Source organism: Zophobas morio, unplaced genomic scaffold (assembly GCF_036711695.1).
Source record: "Zophobas morio isolate AGI-343-1 ecotype UQ-CSIRO unplaced genomic scaffold, CSIRO_AGI_Zmor_V1 ptg000110l, whole genome shotgun sequence".
NCBI lineage: Eukaryota > Metazoa > Arthropoda > Insecta > Coleoptera > Tenebrionidae > Zophobas > Zophobas morio.
The window spans coordinates 218,368-245,442 of record NW_026972215.1 but is presented as its reverse complement, the minus strand read 5'-3'; the positions used below and the strand labels follow the sequence as shown (position 1 = coordinate 245,442).

Genomic DNA, 27,075 nt, shown 5'->3' with positions numbered 1-27,075 from the left:
ATTCTTTTGGCTTATGTAAGGATCGTCTTGGAGGAAGCTTTACAGTGAATAATATTATTTATAGTTTATGAAGAAAAGCCAACTTCGGTTTGAAGAAAATGAAGTTATTGCAAGAAAAAGGAATACTTCAGAGGAGTTTTGGTACCTTCTTGGAGCTGAGAAGCTTTCTGAAGGGTGCTCTATTAACCGTTGTAGGCTTCTGTTTAAGTTTTAGTATTTTATAAGGGCAGTTTAAGTTTAGTTTGTTAGTTTGTAAATTTGATATTAGCATATATCTAAGGGCGGACCTGTCCTAGAAATGGTTTTTAATTTTCTTAGTACATTTGTAGTCGTTAATATCTAACTTTTTTTTTTTCGAGATAAAAGAACACTTTTACAGCAATCTTGTGCTGCTTTCTTATGATTTTTGTTATTAAGTAAACAGGAATTTGGCTTTGAAGAAAGTTTTGTCCCTCTCCAAAAATTACTAGTGTGCGGTCGAAGATCTTTTATGAGATTTAATCCCACCATTGAAAAAGTTTTTTTCTACCCCTTTAAATTTTGGGTTTTTTAACATGTAAAAAAATGCCTTATACAAAGATCAAAGTTGGAGGCCATAACGCCACGACTACAGATCGCGAAGACTTAAATATTTCCGACGAAGAATTGCTCTACAGGTTCTTTCTCACCCGAGTAATTTTTTTATTATAATTCGATTTTTTGACTCTTATTAGGCAGCAGAAATTAATTGGAGTTTCCTTAAAAACAGCGGAGAGTCTCCCAACTGCATCCAATGCTTCGCAATTATTAAAAAGACGTCCAATCGATCTAGAATTCGAAGGAACGAGCAGCTTTAAGAAAAGGATGTTTTTGAGGCCGCCAACTCCCTGAAAATTTACTTCACCGTCAAGTGGCAGAATCTTGGCTTTCCTGCTAAATCTTTATACGTTTGAACGTATTCGATGTTCTTCCATTTCCAGGCTTTTTCGTCGGCGTAGAGTTGCTCTAACTTTTTGGGGTGCGTGCTGTCCACCTCCAACCAGATGCTCGTTCCTTAGTGTAGCTAGCATCAGGGCTGCTGTATAAAACATAAGAACGTAAAAAGTTACTCTACCGATTTTCGCGATAACGCTTAAACTTTCTTGTCCGTTAATTCTACGGCAAAAATTTCAATTTACAAAAGTTTGGGGTGATTATTTATATATAAAAAAGGCAGTGTAGCGAGGCTTGTTTAAGTTGTATAAATTGATAAAGGACTCTTTAAGTATTATAATAATAACAAAAAAGCAGCTTAAGATTTTTTTAGTGTACCTATCAAAGATTCGGTATACCGCGTCGAGTCCAGTTTTTCCTCCGTTTAGAGCGTTTATGCTTTCGTAATCTTTTACTTCTGGATCTAAAAATTTGATTTTTTCTGAAGGGATGTATGGAGGGTTGCTTACCTGGAAATTTTTAGTAAATAAACATAGCATAGCTCATAGCGGTAATCCTGTTATATTACTATCAGATCAAAAGCCTCTCGACTTTGGAAGGTGGAGACGTCTGCTGTATAAACTTCAATACTATTTTTTGGAACGCCGAGGCTGTGAAAATATATTAATTTTTATACGTGCTATCAGCCTTTATCAAGCCTATACCGTTTAACATTTCTTTTTGTTAAAGATGTGGCAACGGAATCGATATCTATGGCAGTACACTTTAAGTATTCTTTTAAGGAAAACTCTTTTATGATTGATAGTGTTATACAACCACTTCCGCAACCAATCTGGAATAGAAAGTACCAGGGATTAATTTTGTGTAAGTGTCAATTGTAAACCCTTAGCAGGTTTTGAAGTATAATACATCTAATAGTTTAAATTTGTTTAAAGTAGAGTAAGCGCCAGAACTCTTGAAGCTTCTATACAGGTTGCTTAAAACAAGTTCGACAAGTTCTTCTGTTTCTGGTCTTTAGATAAAGTATAGGATTTGTGTTATATGATTAATATAAGATTCTAAAAGGTTCAAAGGTAAGCCACTAGATGTTATTAGTACCGAGGCACCAGAACGGGTGGCTCAACGAGAATACCTAAGTGCCTAAAAGCCCATTTTCCTATACAATGTTGAACAGATTTGCGTTTCAGCCTTTCATTGCACAGATAGGTGTAAAAGTTTATTATCCTTAAAAAAAAACACTTGAAAGTTAGCAAAAGAATGATAACAAAATAAAACACTTTTGGTTAAGCTCAAAATTTTTATATTTTTCTAAGGACGAAAGATTTCTTAATTCTTGCGGAAACATGGCGTGCAATAGCAAGTAAGCGGCCGAAAGTTTGGACTCAGGGATATTGTTGAAGGCAAAGAAATCAGTCCAAAAGCGAATAAGAGATTTAACTGTCTTACAATGTGCCGGAGTTATAATATAAAGTTTGCATATGCTTTGTTTGTTTCTAAAATTATCATTTTTCTTGATATAATGACTATAAAAAGTTTTACTAACGCAAACATTTTTTTTTAAAAATATGTAAAGCGATAGGGTTAGGTCTACTAAAGGCAGACAACTTTTCAACATAACGGCTTCAAAGAATGCATTTACTTTCATGTAATACGTGGGCTAGCAAATGCGAACAGGCGAAAAACAAATATTAAAAAAAATTTGTGAGCATGCTACGTCGAACTGGAATCTTCTGTGCCCCTGGCAGTCTTTTATTGGCAAGAATTTTGATTTCTTGCTAGGGATATCTAGAAAGTTACGATGAACAGTATTAAAGGGTAATAAAACTATTAAGACTAGAACAATTATTTAATTTCTAGCATGGGGTAAAATCTGATCAACAGAGTCCACAAGTAAATAGTTAAAGTTATAATGTAATTTAAAAGTTGGTGAAAATTTTTTCCGGCTAAAACTTTCTTACTGGAAAGAAAATTAATTTTATTTGCTTTCAATATTACTCATTGCAAGATAGTATTTCGCAGTCTTTTTTTAATTCTTTCTTATGTACTAAATGTAAGCTTAAGAAATAGGCATAATGAAAGCTAAAATTACGTCTAATATTTTTACAGCGAAGTACCTAAAAGACAAACCCAGAAAGTATATTTCAGTAGTAACAATTCTCGTGGGAACAGTACATATTATGTTAATAACTCCTGTACTTTATATTACGTTGTTAATTATATCGTTTTTACTTCTTAAAAAGCTAATTTGTTATAAATTACTAATAGTAACAAGAAATTCTATTCTTTTTAAAGATCCTGCAGTACAGTGGTGGCAAACCTTTTTCTTAAACACCTTACCCCCCACGCACACACTTTTCCTTCTTGCCTCCCCCGACAAATAAAAGTAAATTAAATATTTAACAATGTTAAACTACATTGTTTGATTATTTAAATAAGTTGGATAAAAGGACTTTAGGACTTTACTTTGTTCTTATACACCAACTATTATAGTAAATTTCTGATTTCGCCCAAGCCGATTAAAGAGTAAATCCAGTATGTTCTGGAGCCACTCTATCGATGTACAAATTCGTGATGTAAAAAGGTGTATACCAAAAAAATTAAAAGAGGTTAAATCGATATATTACTTTGCAACGTAAATTTTTAACACAATTTTATTGATCTTTTAAAGAAAAGAAGATGTGTAACTGTAAAGGGTTGGCCACCTAAACTCTATTTTATAAATTTTGCATATATTGGTAGAGTTCAAACAAGTAGTGTTTTCTCTACTTTAATTTCTTAATAAATATTTTTTAAATTTAATTATATATTGAAACTAATTTAATTAAATCATTACAATAATTATGAGGTTATTATTTTGTTGTATAAGAAAAAGAAAAGTTAATATGACACATGACTTATAAAACGCCGTGGTTTAAGTAAAGTTTATAGCATAAGTTGTCCTCACTGTGTGATTTTAGAGAATTATTAATGTTTTTCTAAATATAAAACGCAATGTCTCAATAACCTACAGAATTAGGCATAGTGAATATACAGTGCTACAGGATCCTCTTCTAGCAATATCCTCCACATTTGCCCCTAATCTCGTGACAGATAGTTAAAACTTTTTCCACAACCCGGTATAACCATATATTACGCTAAAATTATTTTTATAATATTTACTGCTTGTTCTTTGTTCTCTTTGTATAAAAAGTCAAGGAGAAGCCTTTACAGAAGTAAAAATAATTGATTTTTAATAGATCTTAAGTAGTTAAAGCACACATTATTTGCAATGCATCTTAATGTAAGTATACATTATATAAAGTTCTTAGTATTTTGTTTTAACTACTATTTCTTAATAGTAGTAGTATTTAATTTTGTAAGCATAATTTAGTTCAACAGTGCTAAGGTCGGTATCCCTAGAGGCTCGTTAGTGTTGTGAATGCTATTTTTGGATTGAGTGCTGGCCTCCTCTAAGCATTTAAGTTTTTAAAGTCTTTGTGTATATCCAATACTCTTATAAAAATTACAGGGCGTTGATAAACAGTGGGAAAAAATTATAAAGTTGGTAGCTAATTTAATGTCATAATATGATATAGGCGGAAGATGTATATGTGAACTTAGGTCCTAACGTGCATTGTGTAGTAGATTCCCTTTAAGATTTAACTTGCTCTTTTTTCATAGAGAGCGAATAGGATTTTAGTCTAAAGGTTTTATTTAGTATAAGTGAGTGTCCCACTTGAACTTGCGGTCAATAATTAATTGAGATACTTAGCCGCGACCACCAGAGGATATCGTTATTAGACGGTTGTAAGTTGCTCACCGGGCGATGCCTTCTTCTTCGCGAGAATACTAGTATATTGCATATATTTATAGAAAACAGTCTTGTTTTGAAACTTGTATAAATGGTAGTGTTATCAGCATACTGGGCAAAGGAAAAATTGTCGTATCTGGATTTCCAGAATGAAGATAGAAAGCAGAAAAGCTAAAAAAAGGGGCCTTGCGATGCATTGGCTAAAATATAGTACGATTCAGAAGTAAGAGTTTACTAATCTTAAAAAAAAATTTTCTGGCTTATAATAAGAACACAAAGAATAGCTAATACTTAAGGAACAAGCATAGTATTGCTTGCCATTACTCATCAGTACAACAGTGTCCCCGTTTGCTTTCGTCTTCGATACTAGCAATGTACGAGATCTTATCACACTGAAATAGCAAGTTTCGCAAAGGTTTCATTCAAAGCATCACAAGCTCTTCTTAGGCGGCATATAAGAATAAACCGCTTCGAAATGTAATGCCAGTATGCAATGCGTAAGCATGAAAGTATTCAAGTTACTTACCCTAAATACTTAAAATGCAACAAAGGTCTTCCTAAAGTCAAATATATCTCGTTACTGGTCCCGAAGGCACAAGACACAAGGCAGGTTAGTAACCATAATGTTTCACCTTAGAAAACAGGTAAGATAGAACCTGCCAGAGGTCTGAAACGCCCGACGCCTTTTAGCCAGGTTTGAGAATATATCTTTCGGTACGTGCGTGAAGCGACCTGCTACCCTCCTTGGTTTATGACCACCCTGAATTTAGTGCTTAGCTAAGGAAGGCGCCGTAGTCACGCTTCACTGGATTTATAGTTATTTAGCTACACTTATGTCCTAAGCGAGCCCCAGTATCAAAAAGGATACTAGCAATAATTTGCTAAGAATGACAATTTAAACAAACAGAAAGCTTTCTGGAACATCGCCCACGACCCCTTTGAAGAGTAGAGGTTACATGACAGAAGCTAAGGTATATCTACATTGCGCATACTTGCCAGCTCAGGATGGCGACCTATTGAGTGCCTTAGATCGAAACCGCGGGCAGCCGCTAGGACTAAGGCGCCGGCCGACGCGCATTTATATATATGGTCGATCTTCTCCGACCGCTTTACGATTACAGCCTAGGGATAAAAAGCAACTCTCGCTCTGTCAAAGAGTGTACACCATTGGACAAAAGCATCCAGAATTGCTAACAGTTAAAGGTCTCAAAAGAATCCTAATGATCCCCCCTATCTACACAGCTGCCAAAATTGGATCTTGAAAGGATCGCGGACGCGTACCCCGCTGTGATTGCAGCCCAATAGAGGATGCGAGACAAGTTCTTACACTAAAAGAGAGGCTGTACAGGAGAGAAAGTGCGCATCGAGATAAAAGTTAATGGCTCTTATCCCTTGAACGAGTTTTCGGAGGGCTTAATTATGCAAAATGATCCTTTAAAGCACATAAATAATGCTGTTATTCAGAAGAGTAAAGCCGATCATTAAGGTCTCAGCTAGGTTTACACTAGCCTATCCGCGAAGGATGTTTTAGCAGTTAAACTACAACACTTGAGAAAATACTTCTTATTTTCTAACTGACTCAAATAATTCTCCACCCAGAGAACAATTCTCCACTCAATGACTATTAATTCTTCATTATAATATTAATTGTCTACTCAATTACTCAAAGAATTCTACATCAATAGAAGAATCCTCTAGTAAATAAATAGAACAATTTGACACTAGCATAGTCCTTACTAACCTTAGCGATGTTAGCAGTAGAAAGTCGCTAGGATAAAGATTAGAGTTTTAAAAAGTTTTTAGGTAATAAAATTGCCTAAATATAACACTGAAATTAAAGAAATTTTCTAATTTCAGTTAAACTTTAATCTTTATCCTAGCGACTTTCTACTGCTAACATCGCTAAGGTTAGTAAGGACTATGCTAGTGTCAAATTGTTCTATTTATTTACTAGAGAATACTTCTGTTCATTGAGGTGAGAATTGTTCTATGGATGCAGAATTACTATAGTCATTTAGAAAGTGCTAAGCACTTGGTGTCGAATAGTCATTTAGTATAGAAAAATACTACGAAAGTACTGAGTACTTTTGAAATAATTCTAATAATTCTACTTTAGTAGAACACAATAAATTACCACACTCTAGAAATGTTAGCTAATGAAAGTGTTCTACTAAAGTTGAACGGAAAAAAAAGGTAGAAAAGTTATGTTTCTCCATATGTGCTTCGTAACAGGTAACACAGGTAATGCCTGTGTTTCCTGGGCGAGCAGATTACATTGTTACTACTTAGTTCAACAGTAGTTCATTTAATCTAACATTAGTTAATCTATAATTTGTTGCTATGACCTAACAATTTCTTTATCGCTTTTTATCTTCTAGGACTTTATAACCGACCTGGTTATAATATTCTCAGCATTCCGAATTTCAATAAAGTTATCATATTCATCAATCTAATGTAAATGTATGCATTAATGGGGAAATTGTTTAAGCCCAAAGTCATTTATATATCTGGATCAAAAATTTTTTGGGTGGAATGTATTTTTATTGTTCCAAAAACAATTTTGGTATCGTAAGTCTCAGCGCTACATTGAGCGTCCGTTCTTCACCAGGGTATATTGGTAAATTAACATTTTGAAAAGAAAATCCGAGTGAGAGCTCGCGTATTCTACCAACAGAAAAGCCTTAGTTTAACGGAGAATTTATGGCGTGATTTTTCGTAGTGTATTGTATATTAGTTAAAGAAATTTTTTTTATTTCAACATGCTTATATCAAACTACCTTCATCATATATAACTAGCCAGGGCTTGGTTAATCCAAACTTCACAGTCTGCAAAAACTATCTTTCAACTTTTATACTGTACCTTAATTTTAGCATTATCATAATTGGAGGCAATTAACTCTGAAAGAAAAATTATCAATCGGTCAGTTTTTTTTACACAATTTAAAAGGCCTCATTTAAATCAATTAAGAAATGATATTTATCAAATAATTATAAAAAGTTTATAATGGTTTTAAAAAAAGCCTAGATTTCAGAATATCAGTAAGCAAATTTTTATAAAACAAATGAATTAAAGCACGTTTGTTCAAATCTGGTTTAAATTAAAGAGACTAGGTAAACTCTTGAAATTTTTAAGTTTCGATGGTTTCTTTCCATTTTGGTTTTTCTTACAAAAATTATCTATATACTGTCCTAGATCTTCAGATTATAATAAATTTCAAATTGTGTAGACATTAATTAACACTATCAAAGGTATTGACTAAAGTTTGTGTTACTTAAATACCCCTCATTTAAGTATTATCAAATAAACAACTATGTGTTAAAAAAAGGTAAGGACAGTAAGTAATTTTGGGCTTGAAGAACGGACCATATCAGGGGATTCGATATATATGCTCTGTTATTGGGTCTCCGTACATTCCTAACGAATCAATCGCACCTAATTGGTGGATGGTTCGTCACAGTGTGTATAGCGTCTCAAAAGAGAGAGCGAAAGTCAAAAAGTTTAAAGTCGGTCTTCGTCTTATCTAATATTAAAACTTGCAGATACTTAAATAAATAGTGTTAAAGTATTTGGGTTGTTTAAAAGGTTTTAGCTTATCAGAAGGTGCCCTCTTTTAGGATACATCTTTTGTTTACCAGTGATTTTTAGGAATACTTTCCTCTCTCCGTATTTAGCTAAAATCTGCTATTATTATATAAAAGTTTCAGTTTTATCTACTTTACAAAATGTCTAGCTGTCTGCCTGCCTGTGACACAAATTATGCTTTATTCTTATGTACAAAACTTTAAATTCAGCTTTTAAAGGCTACTGACGAAGTGAAGCGTGAAGCTTACAGTTCGCTACTCCTCTAAGGTATACCAATCACAACTTTTGTTAATTTTTTGCAGCTATTTTAAAAAACAACATTCTATAAAACACCTATTCTGTGACAAAACATCTGTTTCACTAGTCATAAGAATCCAACAGTTTGCTTATATAATACAACTAAAGACAGTCTCCTATGCTTGCAGTTTATTAACTAAATCAGTGCTATTAGAGACACTTCTATTTTATTTATCGACCTGTCACCCCAACTGCCTTAAATAGATCTATTTTTGTTAGCCCCTTGCAGAAAGGCAGAGTCAAAGTAAACGAATTTATGAATCTGCATCCGTTCTATTTTACTCTTTTATTATAGACAGAGCCATTATATCTTTATTAAGAGCACTTTTAGAATTTTATCTTCAAAGTCCACAATTAACCCCTCATCACTCATTTTTATTAAGCTACTTATTTTAGAAGCATACTAAACAATGGCCGTTTCACTGTTCGTTTTACCTTAACTTTTTTAAGCGCTTTTAACTTCGACTAACAAAAGTCACATACTGCGTTTTAAAACGCTAAATCTGGGCGCTATCCATTATAAATCCCTCTTGTGTTCTTTTAAAGTATTAAACCTCACTTAATATAACTTGCTCCATGCATATTCTTGTTTCTTGTACTCCTACTACTACTCTCCTGGTAGATTTTTGTTGCTCACCGTGCAATTGTATAGCATTTGTCTTTAGTAATATACTCAATTGGTTCCAGTAATGTAGCACTATTTAAAATTTACAAGCTCTAGTAAATTGACTCTTGCAACAAGCTTCATACTTCCTTTTTATTTTTAACACACTTCTCGTTCTTAAAAGCTTGTACTCGCTCCAAACATATTTAAAAGCCTTTCTAACTAAGCTCCCTTTCTAACCATTATAATTTTAAGCCTATTTTTAATGTTATTAAACGACCGAAAGTATAGATTATTTAAAAATATTATGAAGTTTTAAAGCAGGTTATAATAGTGTTTTGGTGGCCTTAAATAGATTTTCAAGGTACATGTAGATCAAAAAACCTAAATACAGGTTTATACTTTTGTTTGCTTTGGTATTAATGAAACAGTTTGTAATAAGCAGAAACCAGGAAATTATAAAGAATAAGTACCTAGTTTTTTTTGCTTTGAATTGAGATTAAATGACTCGAAATAATATTGAGCAACACGTAGTTATCGTTAATAAGCATAGGAGTAAGGTCTTGTAGGCTGTAAGAAAGGCATTAGCGATAGATTGTTATGAAAAACACTTAAAAGGGATGAAGTTTTGGTAAGTTTATCTACTGTTAAAAAAATAGACTAACTAAGGTTTTGGAAGAGTCGCTTATGTTGAAGCTATTTAAAACACAAGTAAAATACTCCGATTATGGTATAGAAGATGGCTTAATTGAATAACTATTATAAGAAATAGATATAGCTAAACTGACTGAGCATAAAATGGCAATAATAAGAAAAGAAAGGTGTGAAAGTTTGAGTCAAGAGTTGTATAAAGAGAATATAAACAAAGTGTATATGGGCGTAAAAGGAACAAGAAACTAATTGTAGGAGACGTGGTACACTTAAAAATAACGATAAAACTTTTGGTGAAAATGGTTAGGGCCAATAGCGGTAGAAAAAGTGTTCCAGACTCAAAGATCTAGGAAATTAAATGTTTCCAAGAAAAGACTAAAAAGAATTATACAAAATAAAATATTCGGTAAAAATATATAAGTAACCTATTTAATATAACTATAAAGTTTATATCGCATAGAAAGAAAGACTGCTTTAAGTACTCGTAGGCATTGAAAAGGGTCCTCGCCTCTATGGACAGTGGAACAGGTATCCAGCAAGAAATACCCTTTAAAATAACAGAGAACGTCCTACATTTTCCACCTGCCAACTACTATAAAAAAAAAAACGGGCCAGCTCTATTCTAAAGTGTCTGTGAAGAAGGTCTAGCATCAACTAGTCGCCGGGGTTTTCTGTAGCGGTGTCTCACAAAATAATCCGGTAGAGTACCATGGCAATACGCAACTTCGCTGCTAGTTTCACGGTAGCATGGTCAGCTGTTCAGTGTACCCTCAAAACTATCAACTGCTTCTTCTAAAAGGGGGGGAGATTAGTCGGTGGATAGCGATGCTTCAACCGCACTCCTCGATTGAGAGCTTAAGGTTTCGCTGTAGCTTTGCCTTCGATCCACTCCCGTAAGACGGGCAGGCTACTCAAACGAGAGCTCATCCATCTTAGCGATCATACCACTAGCAGCTGTCTTTTAAAAGGTTCTATCGAGGACGTCCCAAGTTCCGGTTTTTGCCATGTGCGACGGATGTTAAAAATGCCAGCGCGCGAGGATTGTGGTGGTCCGCGTAGTTCTTAAATTTTTTTCCGTATAAAATTTTTAAATCGATTGTTCCAAGCGTGTTGGCAGTTAGAGTCGCCACAGAGAACGGTGGGCAAGTCGCGTTGACGAAGCTTATCTACTTGTAAGCAGCGGTAGGTCGAGGGGGTTACAGACCGGTAGAGCATCGGTCGTCCTAGTATTAGCCAAGTTGAGAAGGTAACATGGCCCCTAGGCCTTTTAGGTTTAGGAGAGAGCAACCGGTGGGTTCAGTAGTTATTTTTGACAGTATTTTCAAACAGGGGAAAGGGGGGGCCGTAGGAAAGTAATGTGGGTAAAGTAAACCATTCGAGGGACATTACTAAGTAATGTTATAGAAGGGAATGGCATGTGCACCACACCTCCTTTTTATTTGTATTACTCAAAACGTTCATCCTCCGAAAACTGAAGCCGTTCGCGTAGAGCTTTATTCTCAGCCTGTAGAATGGAATGAAATAGAAGGCAAATGTTGACAATAAACAATTTTCCTCTAAAGTTTTCTGTCTTTCGAGGGACAATTGAAGGTTTTCAATAAGACGATCCTGCATATCGTGAGTCTTCTCCATCACCTGCGACCAGTCCCTATTAAAAAAAAACTTAAAACAAAAATTCGATAAGGCGGTTGGCGGGGTGCGCACCGGATCTCGTTCTGATGGCTCACCATTTTATTGTCTAACTCCTCACGCAATTTTGAAACTGACTCTTCAAACTTGCACCGTTTAAGAAAAGGACCAAAGAGGTCTTCGTAAAGAAAGAAACCTCCTGCTTAAGTACTTCCACTCGGAACTTTTGCGCAGCGGCCTCAAGTTGAGCAGATTTGTAAAGCCGCAGCAACCAAGCCATAGGGTCGTGGGAGCCCGGCAATGAGCGCGCTATAATGAGGCAGTAGAGGCACTTCTTTGGAGAGCACGTGCCACTGCACAGTTCTGTTCTTATTGGTCGGAAGAAAGGCCCTAAGCGCATACTGGCGAGCGGCACTGAGCATCTCACCTGAAAGGTCGTCTGTTTGGACGCCGACAGAATGGCGCAAGGGCCCAAAAGAAATGCTCGCAGGCGGACTTTTGGAAGGCTGCCAATAGAAAAGAGATTAACTCCGGGGAGAGCCAAACCCGCCGGTATTGCAAAAGTACTGAGTGCTCCTCAGTGACTTTTTGTGCACGTGCACAAGACGGGTTAGCTTTGCTTGTGTAAACTTCGTCTCGAGTGAGAAAACTGAGCTTCAAAAGAGCATATTTAGATACACCGAGAGGCAAAAGTTATATGGAAAACTGTTCAAAAATTAACTGATCTACGAGGAAGGGTGGGAGTATCTTGGTGAGGCCTTATTTTTCCTGGCGAATTCGGAGTTTCTGTTGACACAATCAAATTAGTAATAATAAAAGACACGGAAAGTGGCAAGTAACTCAAGAGAGAAGATCTACATAACGGTGACTGCGGGCTTCTGGGCTCTCTGGGATTTATAATAATCGGTGGCGTCACTTCGCTATGGGAAAACTGATTAAACTTTTGAGTAGAGATTTTAGTGATAGTAATATCCATATTGTTGCCTGTAAAGTAGAATTATGAATTGCCAGCTTAATATTTCAAAGAGCATAGAACCTTCAGAGAGGAAAGGGGCGCTTTTTCCTTTAAGTTCATTACTATTATTTTTATTATTATTGTTATTAACAATGAGGTGATTTATTTCACCATCTTTACTTCGGTAGGCTGGCGAGCCTTTAACTTGTAAATTTTAAATTGCATCTATATATTATAAAAAAAAGAATAAAACTTTGAATATCTTCTTTGTTCTTAAAATGGGGACTGCAAGAATTAATATCGCATCCGCTATAACTTTTTCTAAAAGAAAGATCTTGCACTGAGGATCTGCTGGGCAACTCAGCTACTTTTGTAGAACGAGAGAGGACTGAAGGCTCTTTAAAAAGAAATTATGTTTTACATTAAACTCGAATCCAATAATAGACTTCTCCTATATACACACCAGTTGCTTGTATAAAGTTTTCTTTTTCCGCTAACTTATTAATTCTGCTTCCTTCCGTAAATAAATTGTTTTCCTTATTTACGTCTGGTAGGATTTTAGAAGCTTTTACACTCTCAATAGAAAAGTTTTCCTTTGTTAAAGTAGCACTGGATTCCAGTTCTGTAATGCTTTTTAAATTTTCTTTTACTGCGAGATCCTCTGCATTCCTCTTAATATAGTTTACTTTATTACCTGTTAAAACTTTTGAAGGAACTAAAGATTTTTTATTTTTTCGTGTTTTTTTTTTAAAGTCATCCTTGTTTAATAAAAGTTAATTAATAGTTAACATAATATATTATTTAATTTATAAAAATAAAAACTTTTTTTAAATCGCGTTTCTTTTTCCATTCTTCTAAGGCTTTGTATCGTTCTTTAACTTTATCTTCCACACTAAGTTTTTTTGTACTCATCATTCAAATCCTATCTTATATTATGAAACTTTTGCGATAGAGAAACGAGCGGAAATTTCTTATTTACCGCTATTAAGACTTCTGCAATTTTGTGTTTAATTAGTACAAAACTTTCACACACCACACAAAAAACTTTCATTGCAAACGGTTTGACCTTATAAAACGCTCGATCGAATCAACAAACTCTAAATTTTCGAGCCATCACAGGGTTGTCTATTATGAGTTATAACGGGTAATGGGCGGAATAGATTTGTTTTTTTCTAATAATTCCCCTTACACTGAAATTTTGCAGCAAACTAACAACTAACGCTAGAAGAGCATTAAAAGGAAGGAGGAATTATTCTCCGCCTACTGATGGAAATTGGCGTGACCAGTTTAATCTTTCGTTTTGCACAGACCATCAGTGAACATTCGTCACGCACAACAGTTTGTTTCGGCACAACTGGGCTCGCCGCGCAATATATATATATATATATACTAGCTAATAGCACTATTATCATACAGTACTTGTACTATATGCTTGTCGAAAGTTATTAGTGCTTGTAGCTATGATACTTGACCCGCCGCTTGGTAATTCGGGTCGTAGTGAATAGTGCTAGTTGCTAGACGATAGTAGATAGTATATAGTATAAGTACTGTGTGATAATAGTGCTATTAGCTAGTATATATATACGTATAGCGCGGCGAACCCAGAAATTGTATTAATGCTACTGAGTCTGCCCTGGGTAACTCGTGTTAAGCATTTGCAACGAAGGTTCTCACTGTATAGAAGAAAGAGATTAACTTTACGTTTGTAGAGTGAAAATGTAATTATTATTTAACCTATAGAGAGATAAACAAAAAATGTGAGGGAAAAATTAACCCGTGTTAACTGATGTTTTTGGATAACATTTTGATATAAAGTGGTTACTAAATGGTTTATAACAGTTAGCTCCCACTGGGATAGCATATGGGTTGCTACCCTTGAAAAGGGCATGTAGTCGGCTAATGTATATAAACGGGTCAGACTGCACTTGACGTATATAATTTTAATTACCTAAAACTCTGCTTAAGTCTTAAGAGAGATAAAATTTTTTAATAAAATTAACGCGGTTATACCATTCTTGCTTTTCTTAATACTAATTTTTAAAGCTAATAACTTCTAAAATCAACAGAAGTTCATAAATTAAGAATCAAGACAATACTTATTGGTCACTATCAATAATAAACTGCCTTGTCCGTACGACAAGTACGATACAGACAGCTTTTTTTTTTCGCAGCATGGGGGGTTGAAAACCCTGTCGGCTGCTTATAGTTCATCTAACCCTTCGCAGTAGAATTAGCTTTTAAACCTAGAAAAGCCCTCGAAGTAAGCCTGGGACCCACCTCGACTAGTCACTTAAAGAGTGAAGCTTTCGCCCTAACAGGAGTGCTGGAGGTTTACCAGCTGAAAATCCCTTTGCGAAAACAATAAAAAAAAAAATAACTTACGAGTGGGTAATACGAGGCAGCTGTACAAGGTTGTACGCAGCCAACCACAACACACTTCTGTTGCCTACTTCGAGTGCAGTAAACCAAGCTTCTGTGCATTATGACGGGTTTGCTATGGTTTTCGCGAGACAATATTTTACATTCCCGATTTAACAATTTTTAATGCCATAATATTTTAACAGATTAAATACGTAAAATCATCCTACCGGAAAGTAGCTCAGCGATTAAGAGCATACTTTAGGCCGTGGTTTGGTTTCCCACCGACGCGATACTCTTTTAATCTGTGGTGGTTGCGTAACAAACTTCGCTCTCATAAAATTCTAAATATTTCTCTTTAGGAACGGAGAGCTGACACCACCGATCCGGCAGGCGAACTTAAGAAGTGGGGCAGTGCTCGCTACACCTCTCCCACTTCTTATACTTTATGTTATTATCAGGGTAAATAAATGGGGGGGGGTTGGTAAAACTGTTTTGTATAGAGACCCGATAAATTTACTTCCATGTAAGCTTGTTTGCTAATACATTGATAAAAGTTTTAGTTAACTGGAGTTTGTTGACTCGGCGGAGCATTAAGAAACAAACCTTCAACCTAAATAGGTAGCGTGTGCTGTAGTTAACATTTCCATCATGGAAGGGGCTTTCCACAGTATGATACAACCCGTTAAGCGTAAATATGAGAAACGTAAAGGGATTATTAAAGACTTAGTCCTATACGATCAGCGATGGTGGGGACTTGATCATTTGTTTTGGGCCTATTGGAAGCTGTTTATTAAAGATATATTATTATTGAAAACCTTCCCCTTTGCTCCGGAATATTTTAGATATTTAAACCATCCAGTATTAAAAGTTCAAATTTTGGGTTATAAATTTTTTTCTTTTTACTTCTGCGTTTTTATATATTCCTCCTATGTTGCATTGTTTAAATATTGTAGGATTTATTGTTTCTGTCGATAACACTTCTAAGTACGTTGCTTACAAAGGTTTTTTAGTAATAATCCTCAATTTTTACTCGATCTTATTTAGTTTAGTTGACGACGGGACGGCTTTAATTCGCTGTGTGCATTGGAGAAGCCCAAAGGGTTTTAAAAAACCGGAACCTGCAACTGGGTTGGAGCTAGGTTTTTTTTACTTCGAAAGTTTATATAAGTAGGATAACTTTATCAGTTTAAATGGATGAGGTTTTTATTATCTTTTGACCTTAAGTTATACCATTATAACTTTAGTAGAGTAATAAACTTAATTTAAATTATAATACTCTGGCTTCTTTTTTTAAAAAACTAAGTTATTGGTAGCTTCTTTTATAGCACACAGAATTTACTTTAGGAAGTTGTTAAAGAGGGCTAAATGAAATGGCCTTGAGTGAGTTCAGTAATAAAAATTTTTTACAAAACGTTCATGCTTTTAGAATCTTTTTTATTTTTTAACAAGCTTTTAGTAATATTTTAAGCTACTTGAGAGTTAAGCTTTCGGCTTCACCTAGAGAAAACACAAGTTATTACGTTATATATTTTTTTTCTTAAAAAAGGGACCCTCGCACTTTTAAAAGGGAAACTTAATACTTACATGGAACAGCGCCAAGTCAATGTCTATTCTATAAGTTAGTTTTTTATTGCAAGTTAATAACTTTTTTTGATGGAACACGTGTAACGCTAACTTACCTTAAGAGGAGGTAAAGGACTGCAATTGCGAATCTTTTTGGTGGCTTGACATCTGCTCGCTAAAAGCTACGGTTTACCGAATTCCCTTATTGCTTTCTAGTAATCTTGAGGAAAATACTTCTTACAAGGATCCCGTAAACCTGTACAAAAAAAGTTTAAAAGTTTATTTTTTTGATATCCCTTTATTATTTTAATTAGAAGTGAATATTTAGATAACCGTAACAAGTTGGTCGCTAAAAAAGAAGTTAAGGTACTTGTTCTGAAGTAAATTTTTTTTTATAGGTGATCAACTTATTATCAGCCCTCCAGCCCTGAAGAGATTTGTTATGATCTCATCAAAGCTTTTGCTATACAGAAAAAAGAATTCTCTTTTGCAGAACTTAAAGAGTCGGCATTGCCTGTGTGCCTGGCCGCTTTTGAAGAGGTTCCCTTATGCTTTTATTGCTTTGGGTGGAATTTAAGGCCTCCATGTTTTTTTATCAGCGTAATTTTTCTAACGTAGAGTGCTGTACGCATCAGATGTTTGTTGGCTTGATACAGAGGCTTGTTAGTGAAGGTATTGCTTTCTGCTATTGACCGGTTTGATGGTTTAATTTAAAGCTGACAGGACTGGTATTTCTTCGAGATGCCGAAAAAGACATCTATGAAGTGGTGAGTACGGAATTCATTGTTGATTTTATGAAAAGAACGTTCAAGTTTTACGGTATGTATTTCCGTCGAGCTGGGGTATACTTTCTATTATTCAATCTCGCACGTAAAGGTCCTACTCTGCTGCTGGGCGATCTTCTTCAATACTGTAAACGCGATAATCGATCTCTTAAACACGTGTCGCAAAAGCGTTTTTTTGAAGCATTGTCTTTGCTTCTTGATGAGAGCGAAATTGTAGAAGTGAGCAAAGACTGCTACAGGCTTTTTGGGGAAATAATGACAGAATTATAGTAAATCAGTAGTAACAGGCGTTTTTTTTAATATTACTTTTAGTTTAACTTTTTATTTCTTTCCTTTTTTTAAGACAACTTTTTACTTTAATTACAAAGTAAGATTCAAAGTTTACTTCTTTGTATTTCTGGACTTTTTTTAAAAATAAATAGGACCTTGTTATCTTGTTTCGCTCTTGTCATCTTCGAATTATAGAAAGTACATGCACTATTAGGAAAAATTTGCACTCATGTGTTTCTTCAGTAACTGAGGGAACACCTGAATTACGCACAAATAATCTATATATAACGACCTTAATTTACTATGATTTGTTATGGTCTGCACCGTAAAAATTAAAAATAAAGAGAGTTTTTAGGGGAAAGAATACTCGATAAAGGTCACTACGTCAAGTCAGAGATTTTTAAATTCTATTAGCTTCCATGGAGGCAACCGCTTAATAAGTTAATCTTCAAGGTCCAGGCTTTTTAAAATTCGCGCTTGAATTTAAAAGTCAGCCTCAATAAATTAACGAAAAGGAATTCTTTCCTGATAGCCAAGATTTTATGAATTCACAAAAACCCTCTAGGGAATAGCTGTAATAGAGACGCTCCTAGTAAACACGAAGAAAGGTATTAGATTAATTCTGCTGTATGCTATTGCATGGTCCTCTTCTTAACTTCTTGTTTATGTAATTCTTTTAATATTTTTTTATTTATTGTAAATAAATATTAATTTTTCATTTCTTCATGAATTTTTTTTGCTTTTATTACATAATTAGTTTAAAAAATGTTTTGCGCAACTGTTTTGGTTTTGGAGATAACCATAAATATTTAAATTTATAATTGACTAGAAACACAACTTTGGCTCTGCACTCTAACACATTTTTTTTTTAATAATTAAAAATTTGATTCTAAAAAGTAAAAAAAAATAATTATATTATAATCGAGAAAATTTTCTCTCCGTTGTACGATGGTTGGGACCCAAGCAAGTAAGTAATGTGGAAATGGGCAGGATTGCATAAATCAGCGGAAGAACCGCGCGATTAATAAAAATGTCCTAAAAAGTGTTATTCACCAAAGTTACGTGCTCGTCTAATTATGTCAGCAACGGGTCTCGTGGTAGTATAGATTCTGCGCAAAATTAGTTTCGATGACGAAAGATGCATCTTTTATAAAGAAAAAAAATTAAAGTTGAAGAAATGGGTAGCTAAGTTTGTTCTAATTGTGCAAGACGTTCTCGAAGTTTCACTACTTGTTCTTCTTCGTCTCGCAATAATAGTGTTAAATCGTTGCGCTCTTCTTCTAACGTCTCCAATTCGTGTACTAAACGTTCTAGACTTTTTGTGAGTTCTTCCTAATTGCTTAATAAAAGATTTCAATAAACACAGAAATATAAATTTAGAAACCTCTTCGAGCTCCCGTTGTTGTGTTAAATATTGCGCAGTATCGTTGAGTGTCTATAAGTAAAAAAAAGTCATCGTACGATAATTCCATTAAAAGAAAAAAAAATAAGCACCTCGATTTCTTTCTTCAATGCATTAAGCTCAGGAGCCTCCGAGTCATCCGGTAGCTTTAGAAGATCGCACAACTGCTGCTGCAGACGTCGAATCTCTTCTTCTTGCGCACGTGCCAAACGCTCAAACTGCGGAGAAAGAAAACTTTGCCGTTCGCCCTTCTGAACTAGTCAGCACGAGGGATTTGGTAATTTAAAAGGTTTTTTTAACACACGCCAATAAAAATGTCACCGTTCTTCTCTTGAAGTTTATCTTCGAAGCACTTAAGCAATGCGGGCACTTCTCTTCGGCAGAAGACGGTAAAGTCATGGTCGAACCATACTTCAGACTCGCCATTTTGGTGGCAGCAAACTTCAAAGTTCTAAGCAGCCAAGGATATTAATTCATAGACTAAAAAAAAGTATACAAGCAGGAACCTCAGCAGCGTTTTTAAAAGGCTGACATGTGGTTAATAGTTTGATACTCCGACTTAGTCTATCGTAATCGAGGCCACCAGGAAAGAGTGGCTCGTGAGCATCTTCTAATAAAAGGATCCACCAGAATTAAGTCTTAAAGAAGAGGAGAACTTGTCCCGACCGTCGCTATAGAGCAGACAGAGGCCTATAGTAAACGAGGTCAGGCCGGAGAGGAACGCACAGTCGAGCTGCGTGGGTGGTTGTGACTGTGACTTTTCCAGCAAGAAGGAACGGATCTCGGGGCCCTCCCGAAGCGCTCGATGTACGGCTACAGGGCACTCCGCAAGAAGAGAACTTAAAAGAAGCAGACCGGAACACCAGATCCGCACTTTTCCAGGCCCGTCAAAAGAGAAGAGGTTTGACAGTTTCCTTATAAAAGAAACGCCCTGCTCGTTAAAGTAAGAGGGCAAATACGACTCCATTAGATTAAGGACGCACATGAATGTTTAAATCCAAAAGGAGGTGCTTAAGCTGAAGGCCCCAGTCGCTGTAAGGCTTAGAGACTCGGAAAGACTGTATAAGAGCCAAACTAGCTAGCCACGAGTCCACGGGGCGCGTAGTATCGAAGAGGAGAGTGGTGAAGGGAAGGCGGTTGTCTCCTTGTTTATACTGGCAAACAGGGTCACTTAGAGAGTCCTCCCTCGGAAGAACGAAAAGTATTAATCGCCGCTGAGGAACTGGGTTGTCGCTGAGATAGGCGCCTAAGCAGTACCTGCGAGGGGAAGAGAAGGCGGAAAACCTTGAGAAAGGACAATGGAGGCGGGGGTTAGTTAGTGGAGCACGTACAGGTACACCAAGCGGGGGTATAGAGTAAGTTGAGGGTTGAAAAGAGGCTCCAGAAACAGTTCGAGCGCTGCCGAACTCCCGTCTGCCAAACAAGCGTACATTGAAGGAGCACTTCTAGCTAGTCAACGCTTAAAGTGCGCAAACCTTCTACGTCACTAAGATGGTCAGGGTTGCTCGTTATTGGTAAACAGCGGCTCATGCTGGCGGCTGCGGACGCCTCTCCAAAAGCCTTTAAAAATGATATAAAATAGAGTAGGCGCATTGTATTCCATGACGCATAGACGACAGGGAGCCCACTTCAAAAAACTGCTGGGCTCGTCGGTTCTTTCGCATGCAGTCGGCTACTAAATACAGTATGGAGACCCGCACAGGTTCCGGAAGCCTTTTGTTTATAAAAAGCTTAACAAAACGGGAAGAAATAGGGACCAAATACCCGCTAAAGTTGGGGCTCCACAAAACGTTTCTTAGTAAAAAGAAGGAGCCTGAAGCTACTGATGATGCGAGCAAAAAGCGAAAGTGCAAGCAAGAGGGAAACCTTGATCCAAAAGAGCATCTTGGTTCACAGCCACGTGGGGATTGGTTTGGTGAACGAAGATCCGAAGAACCGATAATATTAGAAGGTGAGCGGCAACAGCCTCCTAAAAAGAGCTTGAGTAGAAGAGAGCAGTCATTGGGCGGAGCAACCTCCAATAGGGGGCGGCTTTCTAGACTTGCAGCGCAAAGGTTTTCAAGGAAAGGATTTAAGCGGGAGAAGCAGTGGGTTTCTCGGAAAAAATTCTGATTGCTCTTATTGGTTCTTAGAAGTTCATAAATCAAGCGTAGACCTTTTGCAGGTCGGGAGCTCAAAAAATCAGAGCATACATAAATGCAATACTTACTGTTAAGCTGAACGGGGCCTGGGTGACTCTCCACAGAACAGTTGATGTCAAAGATTCTATGTAGAATGCGTAATAATAATTAAAAACGAGTCTCGAAGGAAAAATGCCATAAAGGGAGTTAAAAAAAAAAAACAGACCTTCTGAAGGCATTTTCAAAAACAAGAATCTGTTGTACACTGAAATTAAACTTTGCCAACTGAGTGAGAATTAGTAGAGCGTCAAGTCGGATTGGCGGGCGAGGATCTTCCAGTAGTTCGAGGAGCCTTGAAAGGACTATAAGTAGCCCATTTAGTTACGCAGTAAAAAGTTATACACACGCATATATTTATAAAAGACCGTGAGGAACAGCGATAACAGCATTCTGCACTAGAAAGCACTGATGGTCCAAAAGTTTCATAAGAAGGCGGACGATTGCGATGCGCACCGTGAAGCTCGGTTGTGCTGCTAATTCCACTACCGCTTCTACAAAAGCTGCATTTCTAACAAAAATTTCGATGAAGGCTAGAGCAATGTTTTGAGAACCATAAGATTGGTTTCCTGGTCCAAAAAAATAATTAAATTATTGGCAAATTATATTTTTTCAAAAAGAGCTTTTACAAAAGGAATCCCATATATACAAAGAATGGCAAGTATTAAGAAAACCTTCTTCTACTCCATTGCCTTGTTTAGAAAACAAATAAGAAAATATTTCAATTATGTGTTCCACTATAAATAACTCATTGCGATCTTTTTTTAAGACCTTGTTTAAATATAAAAATTTGATATCAAGTGACAGTAATAATGAAAAAAAAGTGATACAAGTTAATAACTAAAAGAAAAACTCAAAGATCTTAACTTCCCACCTCAACCAATATTTCCATACATTGTAAACCAACTTCAAGTTGATAACTCCCTACCATAGCCCTTATCGCTCGGATGTAATCTTTGCGCTCCTCGGGGGACTGGTTTATTCAAAAACAATAATAAAGTTGAGCTCTTTGTACAATATAATAATACTTTAGAATCCTTAATTTTTTGACAAATAATACTAATAACTTCGGAGGCTTTATCTACTTCACTATTATCCCCTCCATTAACTTTGGAATTAGTAGTATTGCTCCAGTATAAACTCATTAAGAAAAGCCGTGATTTTCTTGTTTACTTAAATTAAGTAAAAACTACAAAGAGGACTTGAGAAAATCTCAAACACCTGAAAAATATTAGCGTTCCCAAACTAATAGACAAGTTAAAAACGAGGAGTAAACAGAAGGGGTATTAAAATAATAGTAAACACTCCCCAACCGGCCAAAGGTTAGGCGCCTGCTTAAGGGATCAGCCAATCATTTAAGGTTCTTCCACGTCCGACATTTTGTATTTATGTAACCAATTTACTCGGATTTCACCCCGGTTATACACGTATTGCACTTTTGTCTACGTATCGTGTCTTCCGTATATGTTGTGTACATATTACGAACACTTATTGTTATAATATAGTAAACATATTTTAGTTAATACATTTTGTTGTTTAAATCCTTTTTGGTGGAAATTAAAGTTTTTCGTTATCAAACGGAGACTTCAAAAAGTGTTAAACGTTATTAAGACAGCAATAGTCGTTGTAAGCATTCGAGCACAAATATAATAGGTGATACTTAGTAAAAGAGGTCTGTTTGTTTACTTATCTATAATAAAAACAATGTTTTTCTGTATTTAACACTATAATAGAATTAAACTGCAAGCTGTTGTACCTCACAGTAGATTTTTGGTTTGTTCATTTTAAAAAATTTGACCACCAAAACAAATAAAGCTGAACTAGTGACTTCACTTCTAGAATTATTAAGCATACAAATACGAATTTTATCGATTTATGTGTAAACTCTGCGCACGTGGCAAATAAAATTATTGACTATTGTTTTAAGGTTTAAGTTACTACCTTCTACAAGTAAGCAATTCCACTACTCACCAAGAAGAAATTATGATCGGAAGGTTACCAAGCCTTCTAATTATATCTTAGTTTTCTCTTTGCACATGTCATAATGAAAGGCACTTATAAAAAGCGTTCTTCCTAGGAACCTCTAGCTTTTTTAAAAAAACTTTGTTACTTAAGAATTAACAAGTAGTAGGCCCCGTAGTAGGTGCCTCTAATGCTGAGTTACCACTGCTATTCAGCTGGCGAATAAGCCTTAAAAGATCAAAAAAAAACCTCGAGGCACCCTTCATATGAAGTTTCCTTTTGTTTGTCTTTAGTTTTAGCTCTTGACATGCTTGTAAGTGAAAGCGATTCAGAAAAAAAACTTGTGCAGCTGAAGGGGTTGCTTTCTTTAGATAAACCTGATCTCGAGCGTTGCGGTCTTTTACTTAGAGAACTGAATATCGATTTCCTTGATAAAACTTTTTTACCCATTGTCGATGAAACCAAGTTAACGGAATTGCACTTAGCTAGTAAACGCTCAAAAATAGTTAATTTCTATTTTAACCTCCTTTTTATATCTATAAAATAGGGGACGTATTAGAATGTGGAGCTATATGGTGTATCTTAAAAGAAGATCACCAATGTTTTAATAGATATATGGCACAGTTGAAGCACTTTTATTTTGATTTAAAGTATATATATTTTACTTTGTTTCAGCTTATGAGAAGACTGCTTGTACTTCCCCGACTAAGTGTTATATAGTTTTTAGAAAATATTATATATAATTAGACAACATCTGCCTACGTCGCCTAGGCAGTATGAGATCATTGGGGCTCATTTACTCAATTTACTCTCACAAAATCGAGTTCCCGACTTTCACTCGGAAGTAAGCAACTATTAGTACACTTAACTCTTATTGAATGTTTTTTTAAGTTGACCTTAAATTAATAAACAGCCTTAATTTTTTTGTTACCTAACTTCTTTGGTTTAGTTGGAATTATTAGATTGTGCTTCGCTTCATAACAACCGGTTTCTTGCTTACCCTGTTCTTTTAGAACAGTTGGTTATATTTAGCTTGTATTTTTATATATGTAAACTTACTATATCTTTTTTTAAAAGATACATTGTGGAAGGAAGAACAAATAAAGCCTTTTTCGAGGCTTGTCAAAACCCCCCAACCCCTTACTATGCATTTTTTTCCAGGATTCTTGAAAATACTACTCGGTACCTTTATTGTCTCTGGATTAAATTCTTTTTGGTTTTTAGGTTTTGATTTACATCTTTTTTAATTAATTAAGAATCGGGGTAAAAAACGTGCTTTTTTTATTTGATAAAAGCTAACTTGGATTTTAAATTTGTCCCAAACTGCTTTGGTCAAGTTGTAGTTATATTTATATATATAATTACAAGAAAAATTTTAAAGACTAACAGTTACTATCTTGAAATTTCCTCTTAAGGCGTTTTATATTTTATTATACTTGTGCTTATAATTTATTAACTCAATCTGCTTGCTTTCAGTAGCGCACGGAGAAGTGTATTATAGTTTTTTTTCAATGTTTTGCGCACGTGCTTTGAGCTCAGATTTCTTATTAGCATGTATTCAAACGTACAGTAGAAATATGGCAGTGTGCATAGAAATGTCCTTTACTTGTATCCCGAAGGAAGACGTAAAGCGGATCTTTTTTACCGACGACGATCAATTTATTGAGGAATTAGTAGCGGAGGTGAGGCCTCAATACCGCTGCGTTGGTCTATTACTTATATAATTTTAATTTGCAGCGACATTGGATTCTTGAAAAAGGTATCTACTCCTTTCCCCAGCAGACGGCTCTTCAGCGAACCGTCCCGTCGCACAATCTAATAGAAAAGGCCTTTTCTTATGCTACTGAGCTTGAGCGCATCATATAATAAAGCTTTCGTATTTGTAAATTATACGGCGGCTAAGCGTGGCGGTATCCCGGGTGTGCAAACCTGCACGTGTAATAGGCAGAGATGGAAAATTTAGAATTTTGTAAGCTAACTATCTTCTTTGACGTTAATGACTTACTCAAAAAGTGCAAATTAAGATTTATGTTCAATATGACCGCCGAGCAAAACTCTGGAGATCAACATATTTATTACAAAACAAGGCCTGCAACGTCGAGCAACATCGATGGGTGCTCACAAAGGCACGTGAGAAAAGAGGTAAGAAACTGATTCCCCGTTATGAGTTCGACGGATGGCCTCCGCCAAAATCCGGGCGATGTCTAATTGTCTCAAACGGGGGCACTGCGCCTGTAATTGGGGTGTGACAAACTGCTTAGAAACGGAGTAGCGTTAGCGAATATGCATAAAAACCATTTTTTCCTCTACAGGAATTGTGTTGGTCACAACGATGGACTCGAGAGAGGACGCATTGAGTCGGGCCACCGCGTTGCCGCTCAAAACGCCATGCGTGACGATAGCGTGAATGCTTAGAGCGCCCGCATCTTTCAATTTACCAGCTGCAATGCACTTCAAGTAATAGTAAAGAGATAACTGCTCTGCTGGGCAACATAATCTTTAAGGAGCCCACCAGAGTGCCGCAGGTGTCCGCCATGTCGTCCACCAGGACAGCTATTTTATCTTTGACGTCCCCTACGAGAACCATACGGGCTACTTCGTTGGCTTTAGCGCGTTCCTTGTGGATTAAGGCAAAGTCTACGTTGAGTCGGTCGGCGATGGAAGTCACCCTTTAAGGTGCAAATTTGTTAAAGTTTAAAAGACGAGAAGCGCAAAACTCAAGTACCGCTTTGCTCCTCCGGCATCCGGCGAAACTATGCAAATTTTGGTATCTTCGCCTACTACGAGTTGCTCCGTTATGTACTTCAGAATGGCTGGTTCGGCGTACAAGTTGTCTACGGGGATATCGAAAAACCTTTTTTTTTAACGAAGTTTAAGCCAAAAGAAATTACAGGTAGAAAAGCGAAGGGAGAACCCCTGAATTTGAGAGGCGTGCAAATCCAAAGTGATGATGTGGTCGGCGCCGGCAACAGAGAGCATGTTGGCAACCAGCTTAGCTGAAATCGGTGCTCGACTATGAATTTAAAAAGCAACAGGTTTATGTATTAGCGGTCACCATAAAAAAGCGAGGGGAAACATGCACCTTTTATCTTTTTTGTCCTGACGGGCATAAGGAAAGCAGGGGATAACAGCAGTAACCCGGCAGGCTGATGCCGTTTTGCAGGCGTTTATAAGAATTAGAAGTTCCTGGAAATTGAGTAACCGAAAATATTATTATATAAAACACACGCGATAAAGAGTTTGCAACTTATAAAGGGCTCGTTCTATATAAGAAGGCATTTGTGATTAATAGTATAGGAAAAGGAGAGGAACGCCGAGGGTTAAAATATATATGAAGTAGAAAAGAAAAAAACTATTTTAAGAAAAAGTTAAAGAGTAAAGTTAACTATTTGATAGTAAGTAAAAACGTAAGTGAGGCTCACTACCATAAGATTATCGTTAACGTCTCCGCAACCACTTTGAACCACGTATACATCTTCATCACGGACTGATTCCTCGATAGAAACGCTTTCAGGTGTATATTTTAAAAAAAGATGAATATCTTTTTTATTATAAAAAAATAACTATAGATTTGAAATTTGCATAGAAATATAGGTAACTAAAAACAAATATCTATTAAACTAAAAATCAAAGAAAAAACCTCGTTTCCTGGTTAGAAAATTTGCCAACTTTACATCGACTTAATTCTATACCCAAATGATTACAGATCAGTCGAGCTAATTTTGGGTGTGAGTTACCCGTAAAAACTATTATACAATAAGTAAACTGCTCAATTCTTTAGACGGTAGCTTTTGAAACCTTTAATCGTGTGCATTTCTTCTTTTAGTATTTTTTTCTTTATTTCTTTATTTCTTTTCAAATTTTTCCATTGAGTGGAAAAAATATTCATTTAACGTTTAAAAGATAACATTTTGGGATGCACTTGAAAATTAAACCGCAAAACTATCTCAGGGCTAGTGCGTGGAGGGGTTGGTTAATTTTTTGAATGGCATAGCCTCATGACACCTTTATGACGTCTGTACAAAAGTTTATTTGTTATATCTTCTCTACTCACTTTCTATCGTTACAAGCAATAATCTTGAGCATTTAAAAAAATTAGTTTTGACAATGCCATGTAGTCAAGATTTATTTGTC

At 35.9% G+C, this 27,075-nt stretch overlaps 5 protein-coding genes across 7 annotated transcripts; 2 read left to right on the top strand and 3 right to left on the bottom strand.

The window, feature by feature from the left end:
- Positions 1-717: 717 nt before the first annotated feature.
- LOC135144891 (uncharacterized) lies at positions 718-12,612 on the bottom strand. The gene is made up of 14 exons (XM_064077020.1): positions 12,503-12,612; positions 12,307-12,450; positions 12,188-12,252; positions 12,034-12,120; positions 11,894-11,972; positions 11,663-11,829; positions 11,542-11,612; positions 11,266-11,485; positions 5,699-5,824; positions 1,617-1,744; positions 1,481-1,562; positions 1,291-1,421; positions 1,094-1,134; positions 718-1,032 (listed from the first exon to the last, which is right to left on the bottom strand). Exons 2-14 carry the CDS (start codon positions 12,440-12,442, stop codon positions 875-877), a joined length of 1,491 nt encoding a protein of 496 aa, XP_063933090.1. The 5' UTR covers positions 12,443-12,450; positions 12,503-12,612; the 3' UTR covers positions 718-874.
- A 2,946-nt stretch (positions 12,613-15,558) lies between these two features.
- On the top strand, positions 15,559-17,415 carry LOC135144904 (uncharacterized). Its single transcript, XM_064077031.1, has 11 exons — positions 15,559-15,662; positions 15,736-15,783; positions 15,832-15,921; positions 16,329-16,400; positions 16,468-16,603; positions 16,660-16,711; positions 16,763-16,885; positions 16,945-17,017; positions 17,069-17,164; positions 17,222-17,257; positions 17,312-17,415. The coding sequence occupies exons 4-11, from the start codon at positions 16,367-16,369 to the stop codon at positions 17,398-17,400; spliced, it is 639 nt and encodes a 212-aa protein (XP_063933101.1). The 5' UTR covers positions 15,559-15,662; positions 15,736-15,783; positions 15,832-15,921; positions 16,329-16,366; the 3' UTR covers positions 17,401-17,415.
- Positions 17,416-18,529: 1,114 nt separating this feature from the next.
- Positions 18,530-22,144, bottom strand: LOC135144881 (general vesicular transport factor p115-like). Of its 3 annotated transcripts, none has more exons than XM_064077008.1 (19): positions 22,008-22,144; positions 21,854-21,952; positions 21,654-21,750; positions 21,348-21,548; positions 21,149-21,284; positions 21,012-21,067; positions 20,818-20,957; positions 20,669-20,771; positions 20,567-20,615; positions 20,431-20,515; positions 20,278-20,362; positions 20,134-20,215; positions 19,786-20,059; positions 19,469-19,733; positions 19,309-19,412; positions 19,124-19,253; positions 18,895-19,058; positions 18,785-18,835; positions 18,530-18,732 (listed from the first exon to the last, which is right to left on the bottom strand). In XM_064077008.1, the coding sequence occupies exons 1-19, from the start codon at positions 22,122-22,124 to the stop codon at positions 18,586-18,588; spliced, it is 2,385 nt and encodes a 794-aa protein (XP_063933078.1). In that variant the 5' UTR covers positions 22,125-22,144; the 3' UTR covers positions 18,530-18,585. The 3 variants fall into 3 exon arrangements, with proteins under 3 accessions (XP_063933078.1, XP_063933079.1, XP_063933080.1); XM_064077009.1 differs by having other exon boundaries at positions 18,644-18,728; XM_064077010.1 differs by lacking the exons at positions 18,530-18,732; positions 18,785-18,835 and having other exon boundaries at positions 18,935-19,053.
- Positions 22,145-23,246: 1,102 nt separating this feature from the next.
- On the top strand, positions 23,247-24,848 carry LOC135144909 (26S proteasome non-ATPase regulatory subunit 8-like). Its single transcript, XM_064077038.1, has 8 exons — positions 23,247-23,429; positions 23,489-23,591; positions 23,689-23,785; positions 23,891-23,958; positions 24,019-24,123; positions 24,512-24,623; positions 24,679-24,700; positions 24,764-24,848. Exons 1-8 carry the CDS (start codon positions 23,249-23,251, stop codon positions 24,805-24,807), a joined length of 732 nt encoding a protein of 243 aa, XP_063933108.1. The 5' UTR covers positions 23,247-23,248; the 3' UTR covers positions 24,808-24,848.
- A 141-nt stretch (positions 24,849-24,989) lies between these two features.
- LOC135144876 (ribose-phosphate pyrophosphokinase 2-like) lies at positions 24,990-26,841 on the bottom strand. Its single transcript, XM_064077003.1, has 9 exons — positions 26,740-26,841; positions 26,582-26,687; positions 26,367-26,448; positions 26,024-26,127; positions 25,856-25,954; positions 25,667-25,795; positions 25,454-25,610; positions 25,237-25,392; positions 24,990-25,173 (listed from the first exon to the last, which is right to left on the bottom strand). The coding sequence occupies exons 1-9, from the start codon at positions 26,828-26,830 to the stop codon at positions 25,060-25,062; spliced, it is 1,038 nt and encodes a 345-aa protein (XP_063933073.1). The 5' UTR covers positions 26,831-26,841; the 3' UTR covers positions 24,990-25,059.
- Between the last annotated feature and the right edge of the window lie 234 nt (positions 26,842-27,075).